General features: G+C 54.2%; 3 protein-coding genes across 8 annotated transcripts; 1 reads left to right on the forward strand and 2 right to left on the reverse strand.

The window, feature by feature from the left end:
• Positions 1-1294: 1294 nt before the first annotated feature.
• On the reverse strand, positions 1295-6284 carry ZNF48 (zinc finger protein 48). Of its 4 annotated transcripts, none has more exons than XM_017954548.3 (3): positions 5823-6284; positions 5528-5621; positions 1295-4076 (listed from the first exon to the last, which is right to left on the reverse strand). In XM_017954548.3, the coding sequence occupies exons 2-3, from the start codon at positions 5604-5606 to the stop codon at positions 2296-2298; spliced, it is 1860 nt and encodes a 619-aa protein (XP_017810037.1). In that variant the 5' UTR covers positions 5607-5621; positions 5823-6284; the 3' UTR covers positions 1295-2295. The 4 variants fall into 4 exon arrangements, with proteins under 4 accessions (XP_017810037.1, XP_031514177.1, XP_031514179.1 ...); XM_031658317.1 differs by having other exon boundaries at positions 5495-5621; XM_031658319.1 differs by having other exon boundaries at positions 5787-6277.
• A 9952-nt stretch (positions 6285-16236) lies between these two features.
• SEPTIN1 (septin 1) lies at positions 16237-21205 on the forward strand. Of its 3 annotated transcripts, XM_031658320.1 has the most exons (11): positions 16237-16521; positions 16682-16772; positions 16869-16955; positions 17164-17287; positions 17585-17719; positions 17814-17931; positions 19326-19427; positions 19795-19894; positions 20151-20316; positions 20640-20730; positions 20820-21205. In XM_031658320.1, the coding sequence occupies exons 1-11, from the start codon at positions 16504-16506 to the stop codon at positions 20904-20906; spliced, it is 1119 nt and encodes a 372-aa protein (XP_031514180.1). In that variant the 5' UTR covers positions 16237-16503; the 3' UTR covers positions 20907-21205. The 3 variants fall into 3 exon arrangements, 2 of the variants coding, with proteins under 2 accessions (XP_031514180.1, XP_009197110.1); XR_004179811.1 differs by lacking the exon at positions 20820-21205 and having other exon boundaries at positions 20151-20400; positions 20640-20736; XM_009198846.4 differs by lacking the exon at positions 19326-19427.
• Positions 21206-21348: 143 nt separating this feature from the next.
• On the reverse strand, positions 21349-24578 carry MYLPF (myosin light chain, phosphorylatable, fast skeletal muscle). The gene is made up of 7 exons (XM_003918681.4): positions 24481-24578; positions 23437-23529; positions 23120-23195; positions 22813-22917; positions 22642-22720; positions 21638-21686; positions 21349-21544 (listed from the first exon to the last, which is right to left on the reverse strand). Exons 1-7 carry the CDS (start codon positions 24481-24483, stop codon positions 21440-21442), a joined length of 510 nt encoding a protein of 169 aa, XP_003918730.1. The 5' UTR covers positions 24484-24578; the 3' UTR covers positions 21349-21439.
• Positions 24579-26579: the final 2001 nt, after the last annotated feature.

The raw sequence follows: 26579 nt of genomic DNA on the forward strand, positions 1-26579 counted from the left end.
CTGGGGCAGGAGAATCGCTTGAACCCGAGCGGAGGTTGCAGTAAGCCGAAGATCCTGCCACTGCACTCTAGCCTAAGCGACAGAGTGAGACTCCGTCTCAAAAAAAAAAAAAAAAAAGAAATCAAGAAATCAAGAAAAGAAAGTGGCCAGGCGTGGTGGCTCACGCCTGTAATCCCAGCACTTTGGAAGGCTGAGGTGGGCGGATCACGAGGTCAGGAGTTCGAGACCAGCCTGATAAACATGGTGAAACTCCGTCTCTACTAAAAATACAAAAATTAGTCGGGCGTGGTAGCGCGCGCCTGTAATCCCAGCTACTCAGGAGACTGAGGCAGGGGAATCGCTTGAACCCGGGAGGCGGAGGTTGCAGTGAGCCGAGATCGCGCCACTGCACCCCAGCCTGGCCGACAGAGAGAGACTCCGTCTCAAAAAAAAAGAAAGTTCACTGAAGGTCGGCTTGGAGGGCACACTGGTAGGGAAGGGAGCTAGGAAAACCAGGAAGAAGGAACTTCTAGAAGCCCCAAAGAGCTCCCCTCAGGCCATCAAGAGCCCCAGCCCCGAACGCAGGGTTCTAGGGTTTTGAGAGCCCAGCAATTTGGAAAGCGCGGGCGGAGCAAGAGGAGCCGCACTGCAGCCAGCCCTGGTCTGTTTCTAGGGAAGCCAGGCCGGTGCTTACGATCTCGCGAGAACCCGTCCAGGGATTCTTCCCGCACGGAGATCGGGGAGAGCGGGGGGCGGGAACTTGAGAGCCTGTATTTCGTTGCCTTCATTGCTTAGAGGGGAGAATCGCCCTGGACTTTTTTTTTTCTTTAATCTCTGGCCGATCTGGCCAGTGGTTCTCAAAACGCGAGGGATTGCAGACGTGCTTCCGAGGCCCCGCAGGGCGGTGGGAAATCCGGCGGGCTTTTTGGGGGGTGAAGGAGCACTCTATTTGCCCTCCCTTTGGGCCGTGCAGCCGAATGACTCTTTTGCCGACGCATAAAAAGGGTCTCGGATGTCGGGTTTCCCAGGTCCCGGTGGGCGGCGCGCCGGCGTCCGGGCTTTCCACGCAGGTTCCAGACCTGTGGGCCGCCTCCCGCCGACAGCCGTCGCCATAGCAACAGCGCCCCCCGCACGCCCCCTCCTCCTCCTTCTCGCTGCCTTCCCTCTGGAGTGCCGCGCGGTTTTCCTTTTAAGGGTCGCGCTGGATGCTGTGGCGTAGGTGGTGCCTGCGGGCAGCCAGACCTCAGGCGGGGCATCGGCTGATGCAGCTGGCGGCCGTTTTTGAACCAGACGTCGGGGCCAGAAAGCCGCTGACTACGCCAAGACAACCTCTTTATTTAATGGGCTCAAACAGCAAGGGAACCATACAAAATTTACAGTTTGAATTTTGCCCGCAGACACCCCTCTCCACCTTTTTCATGCCTGTGTGTACACACACACACAGCCCAAGCCTCAGACGAGAAGCCGTTTATTGGTAAAGAGACACATGGAAATGTGGCTGCCAGGCCTCAGAGTGTCCTGCCCTTCTCCCAGCCAGCTGGCCTCTGCTATCCACCAGGACTGGGGCTTGGCATCCAGGCTGGATACCATGAGTGCACCTTCTGTCTCTGGTCTATTCTGCCAGTGTGTCCGTGTCAGGGTGGGTTGGCTCCCTCCAGGGCACAAAGGTCTGGCTCTGTCCAAGAGTGCCCCTCCATAGGGGTGGGTACCACCATACCACAGAGCAGTATTTGCCCCATCTTGATGATCAAGATACCCCTGCCTCATCCCATTACCTTAAATTCCAGAAGCCCCATCACTGCAGCTCAGAAGGTAAACAAACCCTGGTTCAGGCGTTGGTCTCCCAGAGCAAGATTGGGAGGCATCAGTGGTGCAATCAGCTTACTGCAGCCTCAAACTTTTGGGCTCAAGTGACTCTCCCACCTCATCCCCCCAAAGTGCTGGGATTACAGGTGTGTACTACCTGCCCAGCAAGGGGAAAGTGTCAGTTCTTAACAGATGAGGCAGCAGGAATTCAGGGTTGAGTCCTCAGGTGAAAGCCAGTTTATTTATTCAACAAGTATCGAATGCCTACTGTGTGCTAGGCAGTCTTCTAGAAGCCAGGGGTATAGCCCGTCCTGGCAAGATCCTGACTGGGCCCAGCCAGGACAGTTTCCTGAGCTTCAAGGTTACTCTCTCCAATCCCTATTTCTATCTATTCTCCTTCCTCCCCTTTCTTCCCTTCCTTCTCCCTCCCACCACCTCCCAGGCCCTTTCTTTGCTAAGCAGCAGAGCCCCTCCCTTTGGTCTCCTGGGCCTCCACCCTCCCTGGACCTGTCATTCCAGTCCTGTTGGTGCCTCCTGCTTGAGGGGCCTTGCCCTACCATCCCCTATCCCAAAGGGCCTCAGGACCAGGTGCCCACGTTGGTGCTTGATGCGGGCAGAACTGTCACCAAAACCCTTGCCACACTCTGCACACTTGTATGGCTTCTCCCCTGTGTGTGTACGCCTGTGTTTGACCAGATCTGAGCTTCGGGGGAACTCCTTCCCACAGAAGCCACACACGTGGGGCTGGCTGGGTCCAGAAGGCTGGGCCCGAACTCGGGGTCGAGGGGCTGTGGGTACTGGGCCAGGTGGGTTATGTGGCCGCAGGAGAGTGGATGGTGGTGGTGGCCGGGCCCGTTCACCACGGTGGGTGCGGAGGTGCTTGACTCGGGCTGAGCTGTCAGCAAAACCCTTGCCGCATTCAGGACAGAGGTAGGGTTTCTCCCCTGTGTGCACGCGATGGTGTTTCACCAGGTCAGAGCTTCGGCGGAAGCCCTTGCCACACTCAGGGCACTTGTGGGGCTTGTCGCCCGCCAGTGGTGGGGGTGGCTCCCCGGCCTGTGGGCCCCCAGGCTCCGGCTCCAAGCCAGGCAGGCCAAAAGGCTCACCAGAGTGTGAGGGACTTCGAGGTGTCAGCGGGGGGCTGGTGCCCAGAGGAGGTGGGGGTGGGCTGGGGATCAGAGCAGGTAGGGGATAGCCTGGGAAGCTGAAGTCCTGGGGCTCCATGTGAGTGAGGCGGTGGCGAAGAAGGGTAGAGCTGAGGCTGAAGGTACGGTCGCATTCCGGGCAGGCATGGGGCCTCTCGCCACTGTGGGTGCGGAGGTGTTTGACTCGGGCGGAGCTGTCCGCGAAACCCTTGCCGCACTCTGGGCAGAGGTAGGGCTTCTCACCCGTGTGTACCCGCAGGTGCTTCACCAGGTCGGATCCCCGGGCAAACTCCTTTCCACACACATCACAGCCAAAGGGCTTGGGCCCCAAGTGACTGCGCTGGTGACTCAGGAGGCTGCAGCTGAGCACAAACCTTTTGCCGCAATCAGTGCAGATATATGGCTTGTCCTGGGCCTTCGGTCCCTGGGTAGCTGCTGTGGCTGCCCGAGATGGCTGCCGTCGGGGCACCACTGGTCGGGGGGGCTGCTCCCCCCGGTGTGTCCGCTGGTGCTTGATGCGGGCGGAACTGTCACCAAAGCCCTTGCCACATATGCCACACTTGTAGGGCTTCTCACCAGTGTGTGTCCGCTGGTGTTTCACCAGGTCAGAACTCTGCCGGAAGCTCTTGCCACATTCACCACAGATAGTGGGGCGCTCACCAGCAGGGATCCGGGACCGAGGAATCTTTGGGGGACCCTGGGCTGGTGGCCGGGCTCTATAGGGCTTCTCCCCACTATGAGTCCGCTGGTGTTTGATCCGGGCAGAGCTATCCCCAAAGCCCTTGCCACAGACCCCACACTTGTAGGGTTTCTCCCCCGTGTGGGTCCGCTGGTGTTTCACCAGATCTGACATCTGCCTGAAGCTCTTGCCACACTCACCACACACAGCGGCCCGATCACTACTAGCCTGGCCCCAGCGTGGTTCCCCCAGGAGCCGGGGGCCTCTGTCCTGAGGCTGAGGCTTTCCTAGACCCTCTCTCTGGACCCATAAGTCATCCCAGTTCTGGATGCCTTCAGGTTTGAGAGAGGCATTTCCTACTTCATGATCTGGGGCCAAATCTTCTTCTTCCTTGAACCCCAAGCCATCTTCCTGTGGGGTATGTTCGAACTCATTCGGCTGGGAAATCACGTTCTCACTCCCTAGACCTGAGGAAAGAAAAGGAAGTTGTAGACCCTCCCCTTTGGCTCAGTCCTTATCTTTGACAGCAACCTCTCCAGGAAGACTCCCTTGACAATCTGTGGTCACGGGAACCCCAATCTGTCTCCTGTCAACCTCTGGTGCACTTACTATCTGTGCCTCTCAATAAAAACTTAACTGGGCCCTTAATGTATGCCATTCACCGAACTCAGCATTAGTATTCAATCCTTGCAAACAATACTATAACACTATGAATATCCCCATATTACAGGCATGGAAAGACTCAGAGAATTTAAGTCCCTTTGCTGGAGGTTAGAAAGGTTAGAAAGTAGCAAAGCCAGGCCAGCAAGGTGGCTCACACCTGTAATCCTAGCACTTTGGGAGGCCGAGGTGGGTGGATCACTTAAGCCCAGGAGTTAGAAACCAGCCTGGGCAACATGGTGAGACCCCATCTTTACAAAAAAATACAAAAATTAGCTGGACATGGTGGTGCGCACCTGTGGTCCCAGCTACTGGGAGGCTGAGGTAGGAGGATCACTTGAGCCCAGGAGGTGTAGGCTGCAGTGAGCTGTGATTGTGCCACTCTAGCCTGGGTGACACAGTGAGACCCTGTCGCCAAAAAAAAAAAAAGAAAAAAAGTAGCAAAGCCTGGTGTCTTAAGGTCTGTCTGACACTCAATCCCATGTTAATCCCTGCATTATACTGTCTATTTTGAAAACCTAGTATTTGCTATTATTATCTTATTATATTAGCCCATTCAGTAATTTATTACATCAGTTATCCTGTGTGTACCTGAGAGAACCCAGGCACACATCCCTTCCTCAAGAAGCTTAGGGTGGTAGGAGAGATAAGATAAAGTATCAATGGTTATAATTGTGGGTTCAGAATAACTATGTTGTCACAAGAGAGATAGGAGATAAGGAAGTAGGAACTGGCATTACGGCAGAGCGAAGAGAAAATAATGGAGTGGAATGGAAGATAAGGTGTCAAAGGATGTTGGCACTAGCCTGAGCACGCACGGTTTGGATTGGACACTAGCTAAGGCTTTTAATTAGGAGACAAGGGGACGCTAGGGAAGGTTTTCCAGAAGAGACACAGGATTATATCTGGACTTAGATCAATCTGGCGGCAGAATGCATCAGTGGAGAGAAAGGGGCAGAGAGGAGGCTACTGCAATTGCCAGGATAAAATAGAATGAAACCTGAAGTAGGGCAGAGGCAGAGAGGACGAGAAAGGCCGTGGGGGAGGGGGCAGAGGCCGTGAAGAGCCCCTCCCGGCCTGGTGCACAGTAGGTGTTCGGAAAGCTCCGCTCCCTCCCTCGGTGTTTGCTCCCCTCCCCCTTTCTCCCCGGAGGCACAGCTCACGTCCGATCTTCCTGCATCTCGGCCGGCCAAAGCCAAGCATCGCAGTCCCCACCGGCCGTTACCTGTTCGTGGTGGCGCACGGCCGAGGCCCTCACCTGTGCGGGCGCCTCTCAGCGGCTCCCTCTCCTCCTGGCCGTGGAGATCCGGGCCCCAGGGCTCTACCGCGCGCTCCATCGCCGGCACGCCGCCCTGAGGAAGAGGACAGACAGCATCCCGCGGTCATACAGCCATGTGTGGCCCGCGGCGCCCTGCCGCTGCCCTCTGCCGGCCAGCGCTGGCACCGGGTGGCGTCGGGTCCCAGGTACGGGCGAGGCTCCGGGTGCCCCCCGCCCGCGCCGCCGGCCGCCCCTGCACCTGCTGCTCCTCTCGGCGCGCAGCCGCCGCTCTCACCTTGCCGGCCGACGCCGGCTCCGCCACCCTGGCGCCCTCCGGAGCTCCTCAGCGGGGTGCGGGTGCCCGAGCCGCCAGCGGCTCCGGGATGCGGGCTCCGCGCCAAGCCAGGAGGGGGCTCGGACCCAGCCGTCCCGGGGGCGGCCGCCGGGGGCGGGGACGGGAAGCGGAAGCGCGGGGCCGCACGGAGCCGCTCTAGGACCTTGGAGGAGCTGCGCGCCTGTGGGGGTCGCCCGCGTCGGCGGGAGCTCGGTGGCCCGCGGGCGGCAGCGTGCGGCCCAAGGGCTACTCTAAGCCGAGGACGGCGGCCCGAACTCGGTGGTATTAACCGTGTGCCTCCTGGGCTGCAGCTGGGTAATGAGGCCGGAGGCTCTTCGCAATTGTGGCTGTGTGTCTCCGGCCACCCGCGCCGACCTCCGGGGCCGGCCGACTGCGCCAGCCACCCCGGCCTGGGAGAGACAAAGAAAGAGGGATCCAAAGACGGACTCGGGGAAGGGGGTGGGGGAGAGACCAAGGCAGACAAAGGGCGGCGGAGACCCCAGACGGGGCGGGGCGGGGCGCCGAGACATGGGAAACAAAGCGGGGCTGGTCCGAGAGGCCGAGAGCCGGGGTGGGGGTGGGGGGTGGGGGGGGAGGGGGGGCTGGGCTGGGGAGACCGAGGCAAGAGCAGAGGCTAGAGGCAGACACCGGGTAAATGCTGCTGGGGAAATGGAATCAGACCTGGGGCCCGGAACAGAGACCCTGAGCCAGAGACTCACATCAGAGCCTTGAGTCACAGAGGACGCAAGGGCAGAGAGAGACCGAGGGACAGCGGCTGACCAAAAATACGGGGAGCCAAAGATTGGCCGCTAGAGACAAAGAGACGTAGGAACGGATAAGAGATAAAGTCATTGACGCAGAGTCCGAGGAGCAGTAAGAAGAGGCTGGGAGCCTGGGGAGAAACAGGCCCAGGAGCAGAGGAACAAAAGACGGCAGTCAGCGAAACGGGCAGAGACAAAGAGAAAGAGACACAAAGAAAGAGGCGGCCAGAAAGACTCCGGACAGGTCGGCAGCACTACAAAGGCCAGGCTCAGGGAGAGGCTGAAGAACAAGCCCTGTTTCCCATCCTGGTGGGGCCCTGGCTGGAGCTGTGTTCCCAGGTTCCCAGGCCCCAGGAGCAAGATCCCAGTATCCGCCCACTGGGCGGGCTTGGTTTTGGGGTGGAGAGAGTGTCTGGAGGTGTCTTCAGCCCCTCTGCCAATGATGGTGGGGGTAACTGTGGTTTGTGTATTAATTCACATTTATTAGCATCTTAGTGCTAAGCCAACAGTTGGGGATAAAGAGTTGAAACACCTGCAAGATTTGTCCTTGGAGAGCTACCAGTCTAAAGGAGCAAGTACACAAATCACTGAAATTAGAGAATTTAGCTGGGCCTCGTGGCCTGCCCCTGTAATCCCAACTGGGAGGATTCCCTGAACCTGGAAATTCAAGGATGCAGTGAGCCATGATCATGCCACTGTACTCCATCCTGGTCAACAGAGTGAGACCCTGTCTCTAAAAAAAAAAAAAAAAAAAAAAAGAGACACACCAACAAGGCACAAGTATACATATGTAACAAACCTGCACGTTATGCACATGTACCCTAGAACTTAAAGTATAATAATAAAAAAAAAAAAAGAGAGCGGGCTGGGCCCAGTGGCTCATGCCTGTAATCCCAGCACTTTGGGAGGCCAAGGTGGGAGGATCACTTGAGGCCAGTAGTTCGAAACCAGCCTGGGCAAAAAAGTGGACCTTGTCTCTACAAAAAACCAAAAATTTAGCTGTGCATGGTAGCACATATCTGTGGTCTTGGCTACACTGGAGACTGAGGCAGGAGGATCACCTGAGCCCAGGAGGTAGAGGCTGCTGTGAACCCTGTTTGTGACACTGCACTTCAGCCTGGGCAATAGAGCGAGACCCCATCTAAAAAAAGGAGAGAAAGACTGTTAAGGTAGTTGTATGGACCCGGCCGGGTGCAGTGGCTCATATCTGTAATCCCAATACTTTGGGAAGCCGAGGCAGGCGAATCACATGAGGTCAGGAGTTTGAGACCAGTCTGGCCAACATGGTGAAACCCTGTCTCTAAAAAGATACAGGGCCGGGTGCTGTGGCTCACGCCTGTAATCCCAACACTTTGGGAGGCCGAGGTGGGCAGATCACGAGGTCAGGAGATCGAGACCATCCTGGCTAACACAGTGAAACCCCATCTCTACTAAAAATACAAAAAAAGTAGATGGGCATGGTGGTGGGCGCCTGTAGTCCCAGCTACTCAGGAGGCTGAGGCAGGAGAATGGCATGAACCCAGGAGGCAGAGCTTCCAGTGAGCCGAGATCATGCCACCGCACTCCAGCCTGGGCGACAGAGTAAGACTCCACCTCAGGAAAAAATAAATAAATAAATACAAAGATACAAAAAAAAAAAAACTAGATCTCCAGACCACGAGAACGGAACAAAAAGAAAACCTTAGGCTGGGATCAGTGGCTCACGCCTATAATCCCCACACTTTGGGAGGCTGAGGCAAGTGAATCACCTGAGGTCAGGAGTTCGAGACCAGTTTGGCCAACATGGTGAAACCCCATCTCTACTAAAACACAAAAATTAGCTGGGTGTGGTGGTATGCGCCTATAATCCCAGTTATTCGGGAGGCTGAAGCAGGAGAATTGCTTGAACTTGGGAGCTGGAGGTTGCAGTGAGCTGAGATCACACCACTGCATTCCATCCTGGGCAACAGAACAAAACTCTGTCTCAAAAGAAAAGAAAACCGCCAGGAATGGTGGCTCACACCTGCAATCCCAGCATTTTGGTAGGCTGAGGCGGGCAGATCGTGAGGTCAGGGGTTTGAGACCAGCCTGACCAACATGGTGAAACCCCGTCTCTACTAAAAATAAAAAAAATTAGCTAGGTGTGGTGGCACTCACCTGTAATCCCAGCTACTCAGGAGGCTGAGGCAGGAGAATCCTTTGAACCCTGGAGGCAGAGGTTGCAGTGAGCAGAGATCACTGCACTCCAGCCTGGTCGACAGAGTAAGACTCCGTCTCAAAATATAAAAATAAAAGAAAACCGGCCGGGCGCGGTGGCTCAAGCCTGTAATCCCAGCACTTTGGGAGGCCGAGACGGGCGGATCACGAGGTCAGGAGATCGAGACCATCCTGGTTAACATGGTGAAACCCCGTCTCTACTAAAAAATACAAAAAACTAGCCGGGCGAGGTGGCGGACGCCTGTAGTCCCAGCTACTCGGGAGGCTGAGGCAGGAGAATGGCGTGAACCCGGGAGGCGGAGCTTGCAGTGAGCTGAGATCCGGCCACTGCACTCCAGCCTGGGTGACAGAGCGAGACTCCGTCTCAAAAATAAATAAATAAATAAATAAATAAATAAATAAATAAAAGAAAACCTAATGTGTGCTAGAAGCTTGAGATCCAAAGATGACTATGGATTATGACCTATTTTCAGAGAGGAAAATAGAGAATAGTTCTGTTTTAATGTGCCGTGAGTTTACGTATTAGGAAAGCAGTGAAAGATGAAGACAGAATGTAAGCTTATTTGGCCAGGTGCAGTGGCTCATGCCTGTAATCCCAGCACTTTGGGAGGTCGAGGCGGGCAGATCACGAGGTCAGGAGATCGAGACCATCCTGGCTAACACGTTGAAACACCCTCTCTCCTAAAAATACAAAAAATTAGCTGGGCGTGGTGGCGGGAGCCTATAGTCCCCGCTACTCGGGAGGCTGAGGCAGGAGAATCACGTGAACCCGGGAGGGGATGCAGCAGTGAGCCCAGATTGCGCCACTGCACTCCAGCCTGGGTGACAGAGCGAGACTCCAACTCAAAAAAAAAAAAGAGAATTTGCTAGGGATGGTGGTGCAAAGCTCTAGTCCCAGCTACTTGGGAGGGAGAAGTGACCCCAGGTGTTCAAGGCTGCAGTAAGCTATGATCGCACTACTACATTCCAGCCTGGGCAACAGAACAAGACCCTGTCTCAAAAAAAAAAAAAAAAAAAAAAAAGAACTAATCCAAATTACTAAATAATTACTAAATGGGAAGAGAGCTGTCCTGTCCACCACACACTGCCCTATATGAAACTCAAGGTACTGCCGTCCTTTGTCGAGGCAAACAAGCCCCAAATATCGTGTGAATGATTCGTCATAATTAGTTGGAATTAAGCACATAAATGGACTATGGTGTCACTGTTAATTCATATAAACTCTACATTTAACACAATGACCAAGCAAGAGTCTTTTTTTTTTCTTTTTTTTTTTTTGAGACGGAGTCTCGCTCTGTCGCTCAGGCTGGAGTGCAGTGGCACCATCTCAGCTCACCACAACCTCCACCTCCCAGGTTCAAGCAATTCTCCTGCCTTAGCCTCCCGAGTAGCTGGAATTACAGGAGTGCACTACCATGCCCAGCTAATTTTTGTATTTTTAGTAGAGACGAAGTTTCATTTTGTTGACCAGGCTAGTCTCTAACTCCTGATTTCATGATCCGCCTTCCTCAGCTTCCCAAAGTGCAGGGATTACAGGCGTGAGCCACCATGCCCGGCCGCAAGAGCCTTTTCTGCAGGGCAATTTGTTTTCTTTTTGTTATTGTTGTTTTTGTTTTATTTTTATTTATCTTTATTTTTAATTTTCTTTTGAGATAGAGTCTTACTCTGTCGCCCAGGCTGGAGTGCAGTGGCGTGATCTCAGCTCACTGCAACCTCCACCTCCTGAGTTCAAGCAATTCTCCTGCCTCGGCCTCCTGAGTAGCTGAGATTACAGGTGTGCGGCACCACGCTCGGCTAATTTTTGTATTTTTTTTAGTAGAGATGGGGTGTCGCAATGTTGGCCAGGCTGGTCTTGAACTCCTGACCTCAGGTGATCCACCCATGTTGACCTCCCAAAGTGCTGGGATTACAGGCGTGGCCACTGCACCCGGACTGTTTCGTTTTTTTGAGACAGGGTCTCGCTCTGTTGCCACTGCACCTGGCCTGGCATTAATATGTAGAAATGCTTCAAATATATAACTTCCTGGGCCAGGTGCAGCAGCTGTAATCCCAGGACTTTGGGAGATCAAGAAGGGAGGATTATATAAGTTCAGGAGTTCAAGACCAGCCTGGGCAACATAGCAAGATCTTGTCTTTACTAAAAATCAAAAAGCTTAACTGGGTGTGGTGGTGCGCACCTGTAGCCCCAGCTATAACAAACACAAAAACAAAAACAGATAATGTACATGTGCATGTATCATGGATAGATGTAGAGAACAGGCCTGGCACGGTGGCTTACACCTGTAATCCCAGCACTTTGGGAGGCTGAGGTGGGTGGATCACCTGAAATTGGGAATTCGAGACCAGCCTGACCAACATGAAGAAACCCTATCTCTACTAAAAATACAAAACAAAATTAGCCGAACCTGGTGGTGCATGCTTGTAATCCCAGCTACTTGGGAGGCTGAGGTAGGAGGAAAATCACTTGAACCCAGGAGGCAGAGGTTGCGGTGAGCCAAGATCGCGCCATTGCACTCTAGCCTGGGCAACAAGAGCAAAACTCCCTGTCAAAAAAAAAAAAAAAAAAAGGCTGGGCGCAGTGGCTCATGCCTATAATCCCAGCACTTTGGGAGTCCAAGGTCAGGAGATCAAGACTCTGTCTCAAATTTAAAAAAAAAAAAATGAAGTGACAAAAGCATGTTTCCAAAGTTACAGTGTGACCCTATTTTTATAAATATAAACAGTATGTATACATATATATAGGCGTACGAGAAGGATAAATACTAAAATTGGGTTATAGAAAGATAGTGATTGGGAGGCCAAGGCGAGCAGAGCACCTGAGGTCAGGAGTTCGAGATCAGCCTGAACAACATGGTGAAACTCTGAGTCTACTAAAAATACAAAAATTAGTCAGGTATGGTGGCAGGCGCCTGTAATCCCAGCTAGTTGGGAGGCTGAGGCAGGAGAATCGCTTGAACCCGGAAGGCGGAGGTTGAAGTGAGTTGAGATCGCGCCATCGTACTCCAGCCTGGGGGACAAGAGTGAAACTCTGTTGGCCGGGCGCGGTGGCTCAAGCCTGTAATCCCAGCACTTTGGGAGGCCGAGACGGGCGGATCACGAGGTCAGGAGATGAGACCATCCTGGCTAACACGGTGAAACCCGTCTCTACTAAAAAAATACAAAAAAAACTAGCAGAGGCCCGAGGTGGGGCGCCTGTAGTCCCAGCTACTGGGAGGCTGAGGCAGAATAGGCGAACCCAGGAGGCCGGGCTTGCAGTGAGCTGAGATCAGGCCACACTTCCCAGCCTGGGTGACAGAGCAAGACTCCGTCTCAAAAAAAAAAAAAAAAAAAAAAAAAAAAAAAAAGAAATTGAAACTCTGTACTGTTTTGTTTTGGAGACAAAGTCTCACTCTTGTCCCCAGGCTGGAGTAGATGGCTGATCTCTTCAGTGCAACCTCTGCCTCCCCGGTTTCAGGAGGTGCCATAGAGGCACCGGGGCGGCAGGGATGCCGAACTCAGCCTGACTGGGCCACTGTGCTGGGAACAGGGACGGCATGGCTGGTGGGTGCAGAACTCCCAAGCACCTCAGGTGAACAGCCTGCCTCAGCCTCCCAAGTGCTGGGATTACAGGAGTGAGCCACCCGAAACTCTGTCTTAAAATAAATAAAAAGAAGAAGAAAAAGAAAAAGGCGAGGCTGTGACGGTGGCTCACACCTGCCTGTAATCCCAGCACTTCAGGCAAGGCGAGGTGGATCCGCAGTCAGGAGGCTCGAGGCCATCCTCATCTCTGTAAAATGCATGCCAGGCATGGTGGTGAGCGTCTGTAGTCCCAGCTATGAAGACAGGGCAGGGAAAGTAACATGAAGCTGGGAGGTGAAACCAGTGAGCTGAATGTGCCACTGCACTCCAGCCTGGCAGCATGGGCTCAGCCTCAAATAAAAAAAAAAAAAAAAAAAAAAAAAAAATTAATTGAGTGCAGTGGCTCATGCCATCCCAGCACTTTGGGAGGCGAGGTGGGATCACTTGGGGAGCCAGGAGTTTGAGACCAGCCTGAGCAACACAGTAAGATCCTGTCTTTACAAAAAAAAAAAAAAAATTAGCTGGGCATCGTGATGCACAACTATTGTCCCAGCTAGCTGGGAAGTTGAGGCAGGAGGATCACTTGAGCCCAGGAGTTTGAGGCTGCAATGAGTCATTGTGGTGTCACTACACTAAAGCATGGGTGACAGAGCGAGACCCTGTCTCAAAAATAAATAAAAAGAGATTACAGACGTGAGCCACTGTCTGGCCTACATTTTTTATTTATTTTTTTAATACAGATCGGGTCTTGCTATGTTGACCAGACTGCTCCTGAACTCCTAGCCTCAAGTAATCCTCCCACCTCAGCCTCCCAAAGCACTGGGATTACAGGCATGAGCCATCACGCCCAACTTTTTTTTTTTTTTTTTTTTTTTTTGAGAGAGAGTCTCGCTCTGTCACCCAGGCTGAAGTGCAGTGGCACAGTCTCAGCTCACTGCAAGCTCCACCTCCTGGGTTCACGCCATTCTCCTGCCTCAGCCTCCTGAGTAGCTGGGACTACAGGTACCTGCCACCATGCCCGGCTAATTTTTTGTATTTTTAGTAGAGACGGGGTTTCACCGTGTTAGCCAGGATGGTCTCGATCTCCTGACCTCATGATCCGCCTCATGATCGGCCTCCCAAAGTGCTGGGATTACAGGCATGAGCCACCACGCCCGGCCCAACTTTTTTTTTTTTTCCTTTAAACATGGTATTCTGTCAAAGGCTGTTGAATAACTCAGAGAAGAATTGATCAGGATCTGAACCCAAAGCAGGTTAATGGCATGGAGAGTGTGGAGAAAAGGAGACCAATTTTTCTGAAGGATAGGCGGGAATTGGAAACTCACTGGAAACACTTGCGGGGAGTGAGGGTGGGAGTTCAGATTTTTTTTTTTTTTTTTTTTTTTTTTTTTGAGACAGAGTCTTGCTCTGTCGCCAGGCTGGAGTGCAGTGGTACTATCTTGGCTCACTGCAACCTGCGCCTTCTGGGTTCAAGCGATTCTTGTGCCTCAGTCTCCCGAGTAGCTGGGATTACAGGCATGTGCCACCACACCCAGCTAATTTTTGTATTTTAGTAGAAACGGGGTTTCACCATGTTGGCCAGCATGGTCTCGATCTCCTGACCTCCTGATCTGCCTGCCTTGGCCTCCCCAAATCCTGTGATTACAGGTGTGAACCACCATGTCCTGCTGAGTTCAGAATTTTAACTAAGACCATAGAGATGCTCAGCCTGGTGAGAGATGCAGGAGGAAGGCCGGTGGTGGAGTGCTGAGAGGTAACATGATCCCTGCCCTTTGCTTATTTATTTATTTATTTATTATTTGAGAAAGAGTTTTGCTCTTGTCACCCAGATTGGAGTGCGATGGCACGATCTCGGCTCACTACGACCTCCGCCTCCCAGGTTCAAGTGATTCTCCTGCTTCAGCTCCCGTGTAGCTGGGATTACAGGCATGCGCCACCACGCCCGACTAATTTTGTATTTTTAGTAGAGTCAGGGTTTCTCCATGTCGGTCAGGCTGGTCTTGAACTCCTGACCACAGGTGATCTGCCCGACTTGGCCTCCCAAAGTGCTGGGATTACAGGCATGAGCCACCACGCCTGGCCTATTTATTTATTTTTTTGAGATGGAGTCTTGCCCTGTCGCCCAGGCTGGAGTGCAGTGGCAGGATCTTGGCTCACTGCAACCTACGCCTCTCAGGTTCTAGCAATTCTCCTGCCTCAGCCTCCCTAGTAGCTGTGATTACAGGCACGCACCACCACACCTGGCTAATTTTTGTATTCTTAGTAGAGACGGGGGTTTCACCATGTTGGCCAGGCTGGTCTCCAACTCCTGAACTCAAATGATCCACTTGCCCTGGCCTCCCAAAGTGCTGGAATTACAGGCGTGAGCCACTGCGCCCAGCTACCGTTTCCAGATTCTTAACAGTCCCTAGATGGTATTAAGTAGCATTTTTGTTTGTTTTTGTTTTTTGAGATGGAGTCTTGCTCTGTAACCAGGCTGGAGTGCAGTGGCGTGATCTTGGCTCACTGCAACCTCCACCTCCTGGGTTCAAGCAATTCTCCTGCCTTAGCCTCCTGAGTAGCTGGGACTACAGGCACACGCCACCATGCCCAGCTAATTGTTTGTATTTTTAGTAGAGATGGAGTTTCACCATGTTGGCCAGGATGGTCACGATCTCTTGACCTCGTGATCTGCCCAACTCGGCCTCCCAAAGTGCCAGGATAACAGGTGTGAACCACCGTACCTGTCCTGGGGTAGATTTGTTTGCTTGTTTGTTTGAGATAGGGTCTTGCTCTGTTGTCCAGGATGGAGTGTAGCGGTGCAATCTTGGCTCACTGCAACCTCCATGTCCTGGGTTCGAGCAATTTTCTTGCCTCAGATTCCCAAGTAGCTGGAATTATAGGCACACACCACCACGCCTTGCTAATTTTTGTATTTTGCTAGACAGGGTCTCGCCATGTTGGCCAGGCTGGTCTTGAACTCCTGACCTGAAGTGATCCACCCACCTCGGCCTCCCAAAGAGCTGGGATTACAGGCATGAGCCACCATGCCCAGCCTGGTGCTGGGAATCTGAAGAAGGAACAATGACCCTGCCTATGGTAGGTGGGGAGATTGCATAGAGGCAGAGCCCTTGGAAAGAAACACTTGAAGGATGAGGAAGAGTTTAACTGATTCGGAAAAAGGAAAAGCTCAATGTGGGTAGAGAGCCAAGGATGTTTGGAAGAGTGAGAGATGGGGTGATGAGGCCAGCTGAAGGAGGCTTTGGCAGTCAGGCCAGAATTCAGACTTGACTCTGAGTTACTGGGGAGTTCCTAAAGGATTTCGAGCAGCGGAGTTCCTTGGCCAGGATTCTGAAGGAAAATCTCTCCGGCAGTGGTTTCCAAAGACCTGGAGTCCTTTTATGAATCCATTGTCTTAGCTGGAAAATGGATGGCCTTACCCACTCCCAATCCCATCATGGCTTCTGGTCCACTTAAACCATGAGAATTTTTTTCTTTTTCTTTTTTTGAAACAGGGTCTTGCTGTGTTGCTCAGGCTGGAGTGTAGTGGTGTGATCACAGCTCACTGCAGTCTTGATCTCCTGGGCTCATGCAATCCTCCCACCTCAGCCTCCCCAGTAGCTGGGACTACAGGATTGTACCATCATGCCTGGCTAATTTTTAAAGTTTTTGTAGAGATGGTAGAGGGGCACATCCCTCTGTTGCCCAGGGTGGTCTTGAGCTCCTTGGCTCAAGCAGTCCTCCCTCCTCTGCCTCCCAAAGTGCCGAGATTACAGGCGTGAGCCACCTTGCCTGTCCTGGGAACTGGTTTTTAATCAGCTCATCAAAACCTTCATCTCACTTGCTAACAAAGGGAGCCGCTTCCTTCCTCTCTGCACATACCCCATGTCTCACCATGATAATGGAGTTACAGTGGGACTTGGAATCCAGATGTGTGAAAGATGGAGGGGTTGAAGGTGCATAGAGGGGTGATGGGCAAAGGGGTCCAGGAGGTGATAACCCCAGGTATTCTTGGCCTTGGCCTTCCCCACCTCTCTGGGACTGGGCCAGTTTGAGCATCTCAGCTGCCTCTTCTGCCCGCCCACTCGTTAGCCGCACTCAGCTTCCTGCCCCACCAGAGGAAGTGGGGAGAGACGGCAGGTGCAGTGATGGCTGGCGGAGTCATGGTGAGTCCTTATGCCCAGAAACCCAGGCATCTCGGCCCCCAGCCCCCTATGCCTAGGGTCCCCAGACCCCACTGACTCTTCCTAGCCCAGGAACTCAAATGATCCTGGGGACCCTGCCTGCCATTGCCAGCAGCCTCATATTGTCCACCCCCATCCACAGGACAAGGAGTACGTGGGTTTTGCTGCCCTCCCCAACCAGCTGCACCGCAAGTCTGTCAAGAAGGGGTTTGACTTCACACTAATGGTGGCAGGTCTGGGGGGTTTTGGAGAGGGAACTGCAGAGAGGATGCCCTTAGGAGACCCTGGTTGTCCCCTCCCCTGACCAGCTGGGCCTGTTCTGTCCACAGGGGAGTCAGGCCTAGGGAAATCCACCCTCATCAACAGCCTCTTCCTCACCAACCTCTATGAGGATCGCCAGGTGCCAGAGGCCAGTGGTAAGACCCTCCCCACCCTCCCCAGGCAGTGGCCCCTGTCCCCAGGTTACACCCTAGTCTTTTCCATCTGGGGACTCAGGTAGTTGACTACTTTTTTCTGAGACTTTCCTCCCCTGGAAAATGGGTGCAGGCAACTGTGATATTAACAAAGGAAATTAATCTTGCCTCAGAGCCTCCCTGGATCCCTGACCTCTCCCCACTCCCACAGCTCGCTTGACACAGACCCTGGCCATTGAGCGCCGGGGTGTGGAGATCGAGGAAGGAGGTGTGAAAGTGAAGCTAACCCTTGTGGACACGCCTGGCTTTGGGGACTCAGTGGACTGCTCTGACTGGTGAGGAAGAGGGAAGGGGACAGAGGCTCAGCCTCTCACAGTGGCGACTCCCTGAAGACCAACGGGTCAGTTAGAGGGCTGGTTTGTGCTGGCTCCCTATTCCAAAAGGTTGTGTCTGTTTCAGAGGGTCACTGGGTCTCTGTGCTTCTTGATGACTCGCCTAGGCCCCCACCAGTTCCCTTTAATGTCTTTGGAGGGAGCCAAAGAAATGATGTTCTATTCCCACAGTCCTGGCTAGCCTCGCCCCCTGCCCTCTGGCCTTTGATCTCTGACCTCACATCCTCTTCCCACACCCAGCTGGCTTCCCGTGGTGAAATTCATCGAGGAGCAGTTTGAGCAGTACCTTAGGGATGAGAGTGGCCTGAACCGGAAGAACATCCAGGACTCCCGCGTCCATTGCTGCCTCTACTTCATCTCACCCTTTGGCCGGGGGTCTGGTGGGGGGATCCTGGGGGCTGGGGCATTTAGGGAGGGCTGGGGGGTCTCTGCCCCCTGAGGCTGGGCACTGACCAATCCCTGGGTGCAGGCTCCGGCCCCTAGATGTGGCCTTCCTTCGGGCGGTACACGAGAAAGTCAACATCATCCCAGTCATTGGCAAAGCGGATGCCCTGATGCCCCAGGAAACCCAGGCCCTCAAGCAGAAGGTGTGAGTGATGACCTCTGGCCTTTGACCACAAGTGAGGCCAAACCTGATTTCAGCTTAGACTTCTTTGATCTTTTTTTTTTTTTTTTTTTTTTTGAGACGGAGTCTCGCTGTGTTGCCCAGGCTGGAGTGCAGTGGCGTGATCTCGGCTCACTGCAAGCTCCGCCTCCCAGGTTTTCACCATTCTCCTGCCTCAGCCTCCTGAGTAGCTGGGACTACAGGCGCCCGCCACCGCGCCCGGCTAGTTTTTTGTATTTTTTAGTAGAGACGGGGTTTCACCATGTTAGCCAGGATGGTCTTGATCTCCTGACCTCGTGATCCGCCCGTCTCGGCCTCCCAAAGTGCTGGGATTACAGGCTTGAGCCACCGCGCCCGGCCGACTTCTTTGATCTTAAAGTGGCCTTTTTGGAGCATAGTGTCTCAGGCTAGATTGTAGGAGAAGCTTCTGAGGAATGTGGGTGGTAAGCTGCCAGCCAGCGTAGCCATGTCTCTGAAGGCTCAAAATAGGCTAGATATGCAGCCCCTGGGCTAGATGCCTGGCTAAGGCCTATTTGAGGGCGGGAGCATAGACATAAGAACATGGTGACTTCCATCTGGCCCCCACCCCGTGTCTTCAGAGCCCTTTCCCACTGTTTCTGCTTATATATCTCTCAGCCTCTCTTTTTTTTTTTTTTTTTTTTAGATAGAGTCTCACTCTGTGGCCCAGGCTGAGTACAGTGGCAAGATCATAGCTCACTGCAGCCTCAAATTTGTAGGCTCAAGTGATCCTCCTGCCTCAGCCTATTGAATAGCAGGGACTACAGATGAGCACCACCATGCCCGGCTAACTTTTTTGGCTGGGCGTGGTGGCAGACACCTGTAATCCCAGCACTTTGGGAGGCTGAGGTCAGTGGATTACTTGAGCTGAAGAGTTTAAGACAAGCCAGGGCAACATGGCAAAACCCCATCTCTACAAAAAATATAAAAATTAGCCAGGTGTGGTGGTGTGCACTTGTAGTCCCAGCTATTCAGGAGGCTGAGATGGGAGGATCACCTGAGCCTGTGAGGTTGAGGCTGCAGTGAACCAAGATGGAGCCACTGGACTCCACCCTGGGTGATAGAGTGAAACCTTGTTTCAAAATATATATATTTTTTTGTAGAGATGGGATCTAGCTATATTGCCCAGGCTTCTCCTGGTCTCTTAATGTCTGCCCCATATTAGAATCTTGTGTTTCTCACCATCTATGTCTCTGAGATTTTGTTTTTGTCTTCCTGTACGTCCATCTCTCCCCATCTCTGTCTTTCATGTCTTTCTGTCTCTGACCACCCAGTATCTCTGTGTCTCCCTGTCTCTGGTCATGCAATGTCTGTCATTGTGGCCTGTTTCACACTGTCTCCGTATCTGTTTCCCCTGAGATCCGGGATCAGTTGAAGGAGGAGGAGATCCACATCTACCAGTTCCCTGAATGTGACTCTGACGAAGATGAAGACTTCAAGAGGCAGGATGCAGAGATGAAGGTGTGGGAGACAAAGAAGGAAGGCAGGCTGGGCGCGGTGGCTCACGTCTGTAATCCCAGCACTTTGGGAGGCTGAGGCAGGCGGATCCCCTGAGGTCAGGAGTTCGAGACCAGCCTGGGCAACATGGCGAGACCCCGCCTCTACTAAAAACACAAAAATTAGCTAGGTGTGGTGGCGGGCGCCTGTAATTCCAGCCACTCGGGAGGCTGAGGCAGGAGAATCACTTGAACACTCCAGCCTGGGCAATGGAGCGAGACCCTATCTTAAAAAAAAAAAAAAAAAAGAGGAAGGGGCAGGAAGCAGAGGAGGTGGGTGAGAAAGTTTCTGCCATGTGGGCCAGCGGTGACCCCTGCCCCCTGCCCTCCAGGAAAGCATCCCTTTTGCAGTCGTGGGTTCATGCGAGGTGGTGAGGGATGGCGGGAAGCGACCGGTGAGGGGACGCCGCTACTCCTGGGGGACCGTGGAGGGTGAGTGAGGCCAGGCAGGGTTCCTAAGGCCAGCAAGGAGCCCGGGGCCTCTGGGTCAGGCGCACTCAACATGTGAAGTTGGGGTGGGCTTTGGTCCCAGGGGATCCTAGGGGGAAACGGGTTCTCCTTTCCATGGGCTGCAGACCGCGGACCCTCCGCTAGAGTGGCAGCAGGACTTCCCTGTTGACCCGACCCTACGGGTGGGTGGGACCCGAAACTCCCTGACGTTCGCTGGTCCGCGCCGCCCCCTCTCCAGTGGAGAACCCACATCACTGCGATTTCCTGAACCTGCGACGGATGCTGGTGCAGACACACCTGCAGGACCTGAAAGAGGTGACGCACGATCTGCTCTACGAGGGCTACCGGGCCCGCTGCCTACAGAGCCTGGCCCGGCCTGGGGCTCGCGATCGAGCCAGCCGCAGGTGAGACCCGGGGCCGACAGTCTCGGAGCCTCCAAGGTCCCGTCTCACCCAAGACCCTGCCCTGAGGCCCCGTCCCCACCACCCGTGAGTCCGCCTTCACCACTCAGACCTCTCTCTCCCTCCCTCCCTCCCTCTCTCCCCCTCTCTCCCTTCCTCCCTCTCTCCCTCTCCCTCTCTCCCTACCGGCTTTGCCTCCGGCCCTAACCTGAGGGACCTGGCTCCGCCTCCTAGACCCCAACCTCGCCCCAAGCCCTGCCTCCTGGGCCTCACCCACAACCTCAGGCCCTGCTCCTGATTCCTGTCCCCTTCCCACTGTCCCGCAGTAAGCTTTCCCGCCAAAGCGCCACGGAGATCCCGCTGCCCATGCTGCCTCTGGCGGACACCGAGAAGCTGATCCGCGAGAAAGACGAAGAGGTGAGCATGCACCTCGCTTCCCCCCGACAGAGGCCCCAGGTCCCTCGCTGGCCTCGCCAGGTCACCGCCTGCAATCTCGCCCTGCACAGCTGCGCCGCATGCAAGAGATGCTAGAGAAGATGCAGGCCCAGATGCAGCAGAGCCAGGCCCAGGGCGAGCAGTCAGACACCCTTTGAGGCCACGCCCCTCCCGGCCTTACCTCGGCTCCGCCTTCAGTCGGCCTCTTGTCCAATCCCCGCGCCCCACACTGCCCAGCGCCCCCTGGAACCCCGTGGGTGCGGCCCTCGCGCGGGCTAGGGGGAGGTTCTACCAGCCCGGGCCCGTAGCCCCGCCCCGGCGCTGGTCCCGCCCACCCAGACACCGCCCACTTCCCGGCCGGAGCCTGCGGCCCAGTCTCCGACCGCCCCACTGTCTTCCGGGGTGCCCCCCTCTTCTCCCAGACTGTCTTCAATAAAAACTGAGCTTCCCGCGGCCACGCGAGCCTTCTCCTTCCTTGCGGAAAAAGGCGGCGGGCGTAGATTGTGGGGCCGTCCCCCGCAGGCCTCCAGGGCGCATCCATCCCTTTGTGGGGCGCTCCCACCTGCGGCCCTCGCGCAAACACTCTGAAGGCGCCCCCCATAAGAAACAAAGACCAGTTAAATTTTATTGGGAGCTGGGGTGGGGGTGGGGCCGAACGGAAGCGTCAGCCAGCAGAAGCCCGCGGAAGCCCCTACTCCTGGTCCTTGGCGTCGCCGTGCGTGATGACGTAGCAGATGTTTTTGTAGTCGACGTTGCCGCCCACGTCGGGGGGGAAAGCAGCCCACATGTTCTTGATCTGGGGAAACACGCAGGGGCGTCTCGCACCGGCCGTTAGGCTTCCCTCCCCCAGCCCCTTTGCTGCTCCGGCCCCGCCGCGGGGCCCACTCACCTCCTCCGGGGTGAAGCGGTCACACTGCGTGGTCAGCAGCTCCTCCAGGCTGGAGAGAGGTGATACACGGGGAGTTGCGATTGGGTTCCTGGTTCCTTTCCACTCCCTCGCACCTCATTCCCTTTGCCAGCCCCAGCCTCCCCCGAAAACCCAGGTCACTCTACTTCCTTCATTGGCCTCCCAGACACTCGCTTTTGCCCTCTCCGCTCACATTTGCTGTGAAAATGCAGTCTTGCCGCCCATTACCACAATCTTAACTACTCCCTGACCTCTGACAGTGACTAACCCTTCGTGGGAATTTTTGGGGTTTTTTTTGTTTGTTTTGAGACAGGGTCTCGCCCTGATGCCCAGGCAGCAATGAAGTGGTTTGATCATAGCTCACTGCAACCTGGAACTCCTGGGCTCAAGGCATCTTCCTGCCTCAGCCTCTAGCGTAGCTGCGACTATAGGTGTTTGCCACCACGCCGGCGATTTTTTTGTGTGTTTTTTTTGGAGACGGAGTTTTGCTATTGTTGCCCAGGTTGGAGAGCAGTGGCATGATCTCGGCTGACTGCAACCTCCGGCTCCAGGGTTCAAGCGATTCTCATGTCTCAGTCTCCCGAGTAGCTGGGACTGCAGGCGCCCGCCACCACGCCCAGCTAATTTTTGTATTTTTTGTAGAAACGGGGTTTCACCATGTTGGCTAGGCTGGTCTTGAACTCCTGACCTCACGTGATCCGCCCGCCTTGGCCTCCCAAAGTGCTGGGATTACAGGCATGAGCCACTGCGCCTGGCCAGCCCGCGAATTTTTTAGTTAATTGTTTAGAAACAGGGTCATGCTGCGTTACCCAGGCTGATCTCAAACTCCTGTCCTCAAGTGAATCCTGTCTCCGCCTCCCAAAGCACTGGGATTATAGGCCTGAGCCACAGGGCCCAGCCTTGGTAGGAATTTAAGGAGGCTTTCAGTGTGGGAGCAGCTGGTGGAGTGGGGGAAGGGTTGGAAGGGTGGGAGAGCTGATGCTTACAACTTCTTCTTGATGGTGCCCTTTCCTTCAGGGTCCAGGACCTTGAAGGCTCCAGTTATCACATCCTCAGGGTCGGCACCTGGGGGGGACAGAGGGCACATGAAGCTGATGGGTCCCTGAAGGATCTGGGAAAAGGCAGCTGGGGCCATGGATCCAGGACACTCCACTCACCCTTGAGCTTTTCCCCGAACATGGTCAGGAAGACGGTGAAGTTGATGGGACCACTGGCTTCCTTCATCATGGCATCCAACTCCTCATTCTTCACATTGAGGCGGCCTGGAGGGGGTTGGGGGAAGCGTGGGCTGGAGCAGCCTCCTGGGGCCAGGCCTGTGCTTCCTACTAATTCAGATGATCACATCCGTTTTTCAGCTGGGTAGACTGAGGCCCAAGGTGGAGCTGACAGGGCTGGAACCCAAGGCCACTGAATTTCCTAGACTCTGCAGCCTTGAATATTCCCACCTGGAGGTAGGGGGCTCACCCATGGCTGCGAAGGTGTCCCGAAGGTCCTCCTTGTCGATAATACCATCACGGTTCTGGTCGATCACAGTGAAGGCCTGGGGAGGGCCGGGGTGGGAGGGTTAGGTCCCCCATGGCCCAGCCTCAGCATCCCTACCCCAGGCAGATCAGATGCTGGCTCCCAGCCAGCTGTCCTCTTCCACCCCAAGCAGGGAGGGGAGGAAGGAATTCTAAACCTTTCCCCTCCTTTGAACAGGTGCACATTCCAGGGAGAGGGCCGGGGGAGAGGGCCAGCAGGGCTGTTTTTGGTCAGTCTTCCAGTTTCCCTTGTCCCCTCACCTCCTTGAACTCCTGGATCTGAGTCTGGTCAAACATGGAGAAGACGCTGGAACTTCCACCCTCTACTGCCCTTCTCTTGGCCTTCTTGGGTGCCTGGAGGGTAAGGGTTGAACAAAGGGGCCCATGGATGAGTCCCTCCACCTCTCTGGGAGCAATGAATTAGATTCAGAATTCTTTGAGTCCCTGTTCCTAAAGCAACCCTTTAGCCTGAGTCTCCCCTTCCTTGGGACCTCTTTGCTGAGGGGGCTTGCTTTGATTGCATTCCCCAAATTCCCCTCTGTGGCTCCTGGGTCTCCAACTCTTTATCCCCTACAATGGGTGGAAGCTTCTTCTCAGTGCCCTGAGCCTAGCTCCTCTGAGCCCCAGACTTGCTGAGGCTCAGCCACTCATTTGCCCTGTTTGAGCCTCTTTTCTTTTCTTTCTTTTCTTTTCTTTTTTCGAGACAGAGTCTTGCTCTGTCACCCAGGCTGGAGTGCAGTGCTGCGATCTCGGCTCACCGCAACCTCTGCCTCCTGGGTTCAAGCGATTCTCATGCTCCAGCCTCCTGAGTAGCTGGGATTACAGGCATGCACCACCATGCCGAGTTAATTTTTGTGTTTTTAGTAGAGACTGGATTTCGCCATGTTGACCAGGATGGTCTCAAACTCCTGGCTTCAAGTGATCCAACCGCCTTGGCCTCCCAAAGTGCTGGGATTACAGGCATGAACCACAGCACCTGGCCCCAGCCTCTACTTTCTCATTTGTAAAATGGGATGGGAGTTATTGCCCGGCTGGTGCCAGAGCACTTTAGGAAGATGGAATACAGGAACGAATGGATCAGGTTTTGAGAGGGACTGGGGCCCTGTGAGTTGAATGTCTGGGCGGATTATCATTGATTGGATCCTTAAGGCCATCACACGGTCTGTTTTCCATCAGTGATGCCGAGAAAGAGACGAGCATCCTTTTAACTTTTTGTTGGACTGGGAACCAGCTACTTTCTTTCAAAGGGTGAGGCTGCCCTGAGGTCTAAGGGATCTGAGCAGGGGTTGGAGGATTCTCACTCACCATGTCTTCAGTCTCCCGGGGGGCAAGGCAGCGGCTCCAGCTGGAAAGAAGCAGGGAGTCAGCATGGGGCAGTTCCTCTGGGGTTATATAGTCCTGCCCCAGGGAGCCCTTAACATACCAAGGTAACCTTAGCCCTGCGGGTGCCCACCCCAGATACCAAAATAGCCCAACTTAGGGCCTTTCCTTTCTTGGAGGGCCAGCAGCAGCTGGAGCCCAGGGGGGAGGAAGGGGGAGAGCAGGTCTTGCGATGCATGTCTCACTAGGGCCTGGGCAAGAAGGGATGTTCTTTCTCCCAAAGAGGGGCTGGAATGTGCCAGAGTTTAGAGAGGACCCAACCCAAGGCATCGTTCTGGGAGATACATGAACCAGATCCTGTACCCCTGAGTGGGGTGGGCTCAGATTTATTTATTTATTTATTTATTTATTTTTATTTATTTATTTTTTTTGAGAGGGAGTCTCGCTCTGTCGCCCAGGCTGGAGTGCAGTGGCCGGATCTCAGCTCACTGCAAGCACCGCCTCCCGGGTTTACGCCATTCTCCTGCCTCAGCCTCCCGAGTAGCTGGGACTACAGGCGCCCACCACCTCGCCGGGCTATTTTTTTGTATTTTTTTAGTAGAGACGGGGTTTCACCGTGTTAGCCAGGATGGTCTCGATCTCCTGACCTCGTGATCCGCCCGTCTTGGCCTCCCAAAGTGCTGGGATTACAGGCTTGAGCCACTGCACCTGGCTTGTGTTTTGTTTTTTAGAGACAGAGTCTTGCTCTGTTGCCCAGGCTGGAGTGCAGTGGCCGGATCTCAGCTCACTGCAAGCACCGCCTCCCGGGTTTACGCCATTCTCCTGCCTCAGCCTCCCGAGTAGCTGGGACTACAGGCGCCCGTCACCTCGCCCGGCTAGTTTTTTTTTGTATTTTTTTAGTAGAGATGGGGTTTCACTGTGTTAGCCAGGATAGTCTCGATCTCCTGACCTCGTGATCCGCCCGTCTCGGCCTCCCAAAGTGCTGGGATTATAGGCTTGAGCCACCGCGCCCGGCCGGGCTCAGATTTAAACCCAGTAAACGTCCGGGTGCAGTGGTTCACACCTGTAATCCCAGCACTTTGGGAGGCTGAGGTGGGAGGATTGTTTGAGGCCAGGAGTTCAGGACCAGCCTGGGCAAACATAGTGAGACCCCTGTCTCAATTTTTTTGTTTTTTAAGACAGAGTCTCGCTCTGTTGCCCAGGCTGGAGTGCAGTAGTAGCGTGATCTTGGCTCACTGCAACCTCCACCTTCCCGATTCAAGTGATTCTCCTGCCTCAGCCTCCGGAGTAGCTGGGATTATAGGTGTGCCAAGACACCAGGCTAATTTTTTTTTTTTTTTGTATTTTTAGTAGAGATGGGGTTTCATTCACCATGTTGGCTAGGGTGGTCTCAATCTTCTGACACTGTGATCCATCCGCCTTGGCCTCCCAAAGTGCTGCGATTACAGGTGTGAGCCACTGTGCCCGGCCCCCAGTCTCTATTTTAAATTAATAAAATAAACCCAGTAAACATGTATTGAACGCACACAGTGTGCCTTGTGCTAGGCTGGGCTTTGTAGGTGCACTTTGGCAGACACAATCCGTCTACCCCCACATGGTGGAGTTCATAGTCGAGTGTGTGTAAGTGTGAGGATGGTAAGAAAGAGCCGTCTGTGGAAGCTGAGGGATCAGGTGGATCTCCTACCTGCCTTCAAGGAGAGGGGAATTTTTTTTTTTTTCTTTTTGAGATGGAGTCTTGCTCTTGTCGCCCGGCTGGAGTGCAATGGTGTGATCTTGGCTTACTGCAATCTCCACCTTCTGGGTTCAAGCGATACTTCTGCCTCAGCCTCCTGAGTAGCTGGGATTCCAGGCACCTGCCACCACGCCCAGCTATTTTTTTTTTTTTTTTTTTTTTTGAGATGGAGTCTTGTTCTGTTACCCAGGTTGGAGTGCAGTGGTGTGATCCTGGCTCACTGCAACCTCCGCCTCCCGGGTTCAAGTGATTCTCCTGCTTCAGCCTCCCGAGTAGCTGGGACTACAGGCGTGTGCCACCACGCCCGCCTAATTTTTTTGTATTTTTAGTAGAAACGGGGTTTCGCGGTGTT

This window comes from Papio anubis, chromosome 18, assembly GCF_008728515.1.
Source record: "Papio anubis isolate 15944 chromosome 18, Panubis1.0, whole genome shotgun sequence".
NCBI classification, from domain to species: Eukaryota; Metazoa; Chordata; class Mammalia; order Primates; family Cercopithecidae; genus Papio; species Papio anubis.

What these genes read in the sequence shown, in the direction of transcription:
- MYLPF (XM_003918681.4), bottom strand. An exon ending in AGATCCAGGAGTTCAAGGAG is followed by an intron (nt 23,196 to 23,436) that starts GTGAGGGGACAA and finishes GGCCCTCCCCAG; the next exon opens with GCCTTCACTGTGATCGACCA. An exon ending in ACCGCTTCACCCCGGAGGAG is followed by an intron (nt 21,545 to 21,637) that starts GTGAGTGGGCCC and finishes GTGTTTCCCCAG; the next exon opens with ATCAAGAACATGTGGGCTGC.
- ZNF48 (XM_031658317.1), bottom strand. Translation starts at nt 5,606, where the DNA reads ATGGAGCGCGCGGTAGAGCCCTGGGGCCCGGATCTCCACGGCCAGGAG. An exon ending in CCGTGCGCCACCACGAACAG is followed by an intron (nt 4,077 to 5,494) that starts GTAACGGCCGGT and finishes TTCTTTCCTCAG; the next exon opens with GTCTAGGGAGTGAGAACGTG.
- SEPTIN1 (XM_031658320.1), top strand. An exon ending in ATCTCACCCTTTGGCCGGGG is followed by an intron (nt 17,720 to 17,813) that starts GTCTGGTGGGGG and finishes CCCTGGGTGCAG; the next exon opens with GCTCCGGCCCCTAGATGTGG. An exon ending in GGCAGGATGCAGAGATGAAG is followed by an intron (nt 19,428 to 19,794) that starts GTGTGGGAGACA and finishes CCTGCCCTCCAG; the next exon opens with GAAAGCATCCCTTTTGCAGT.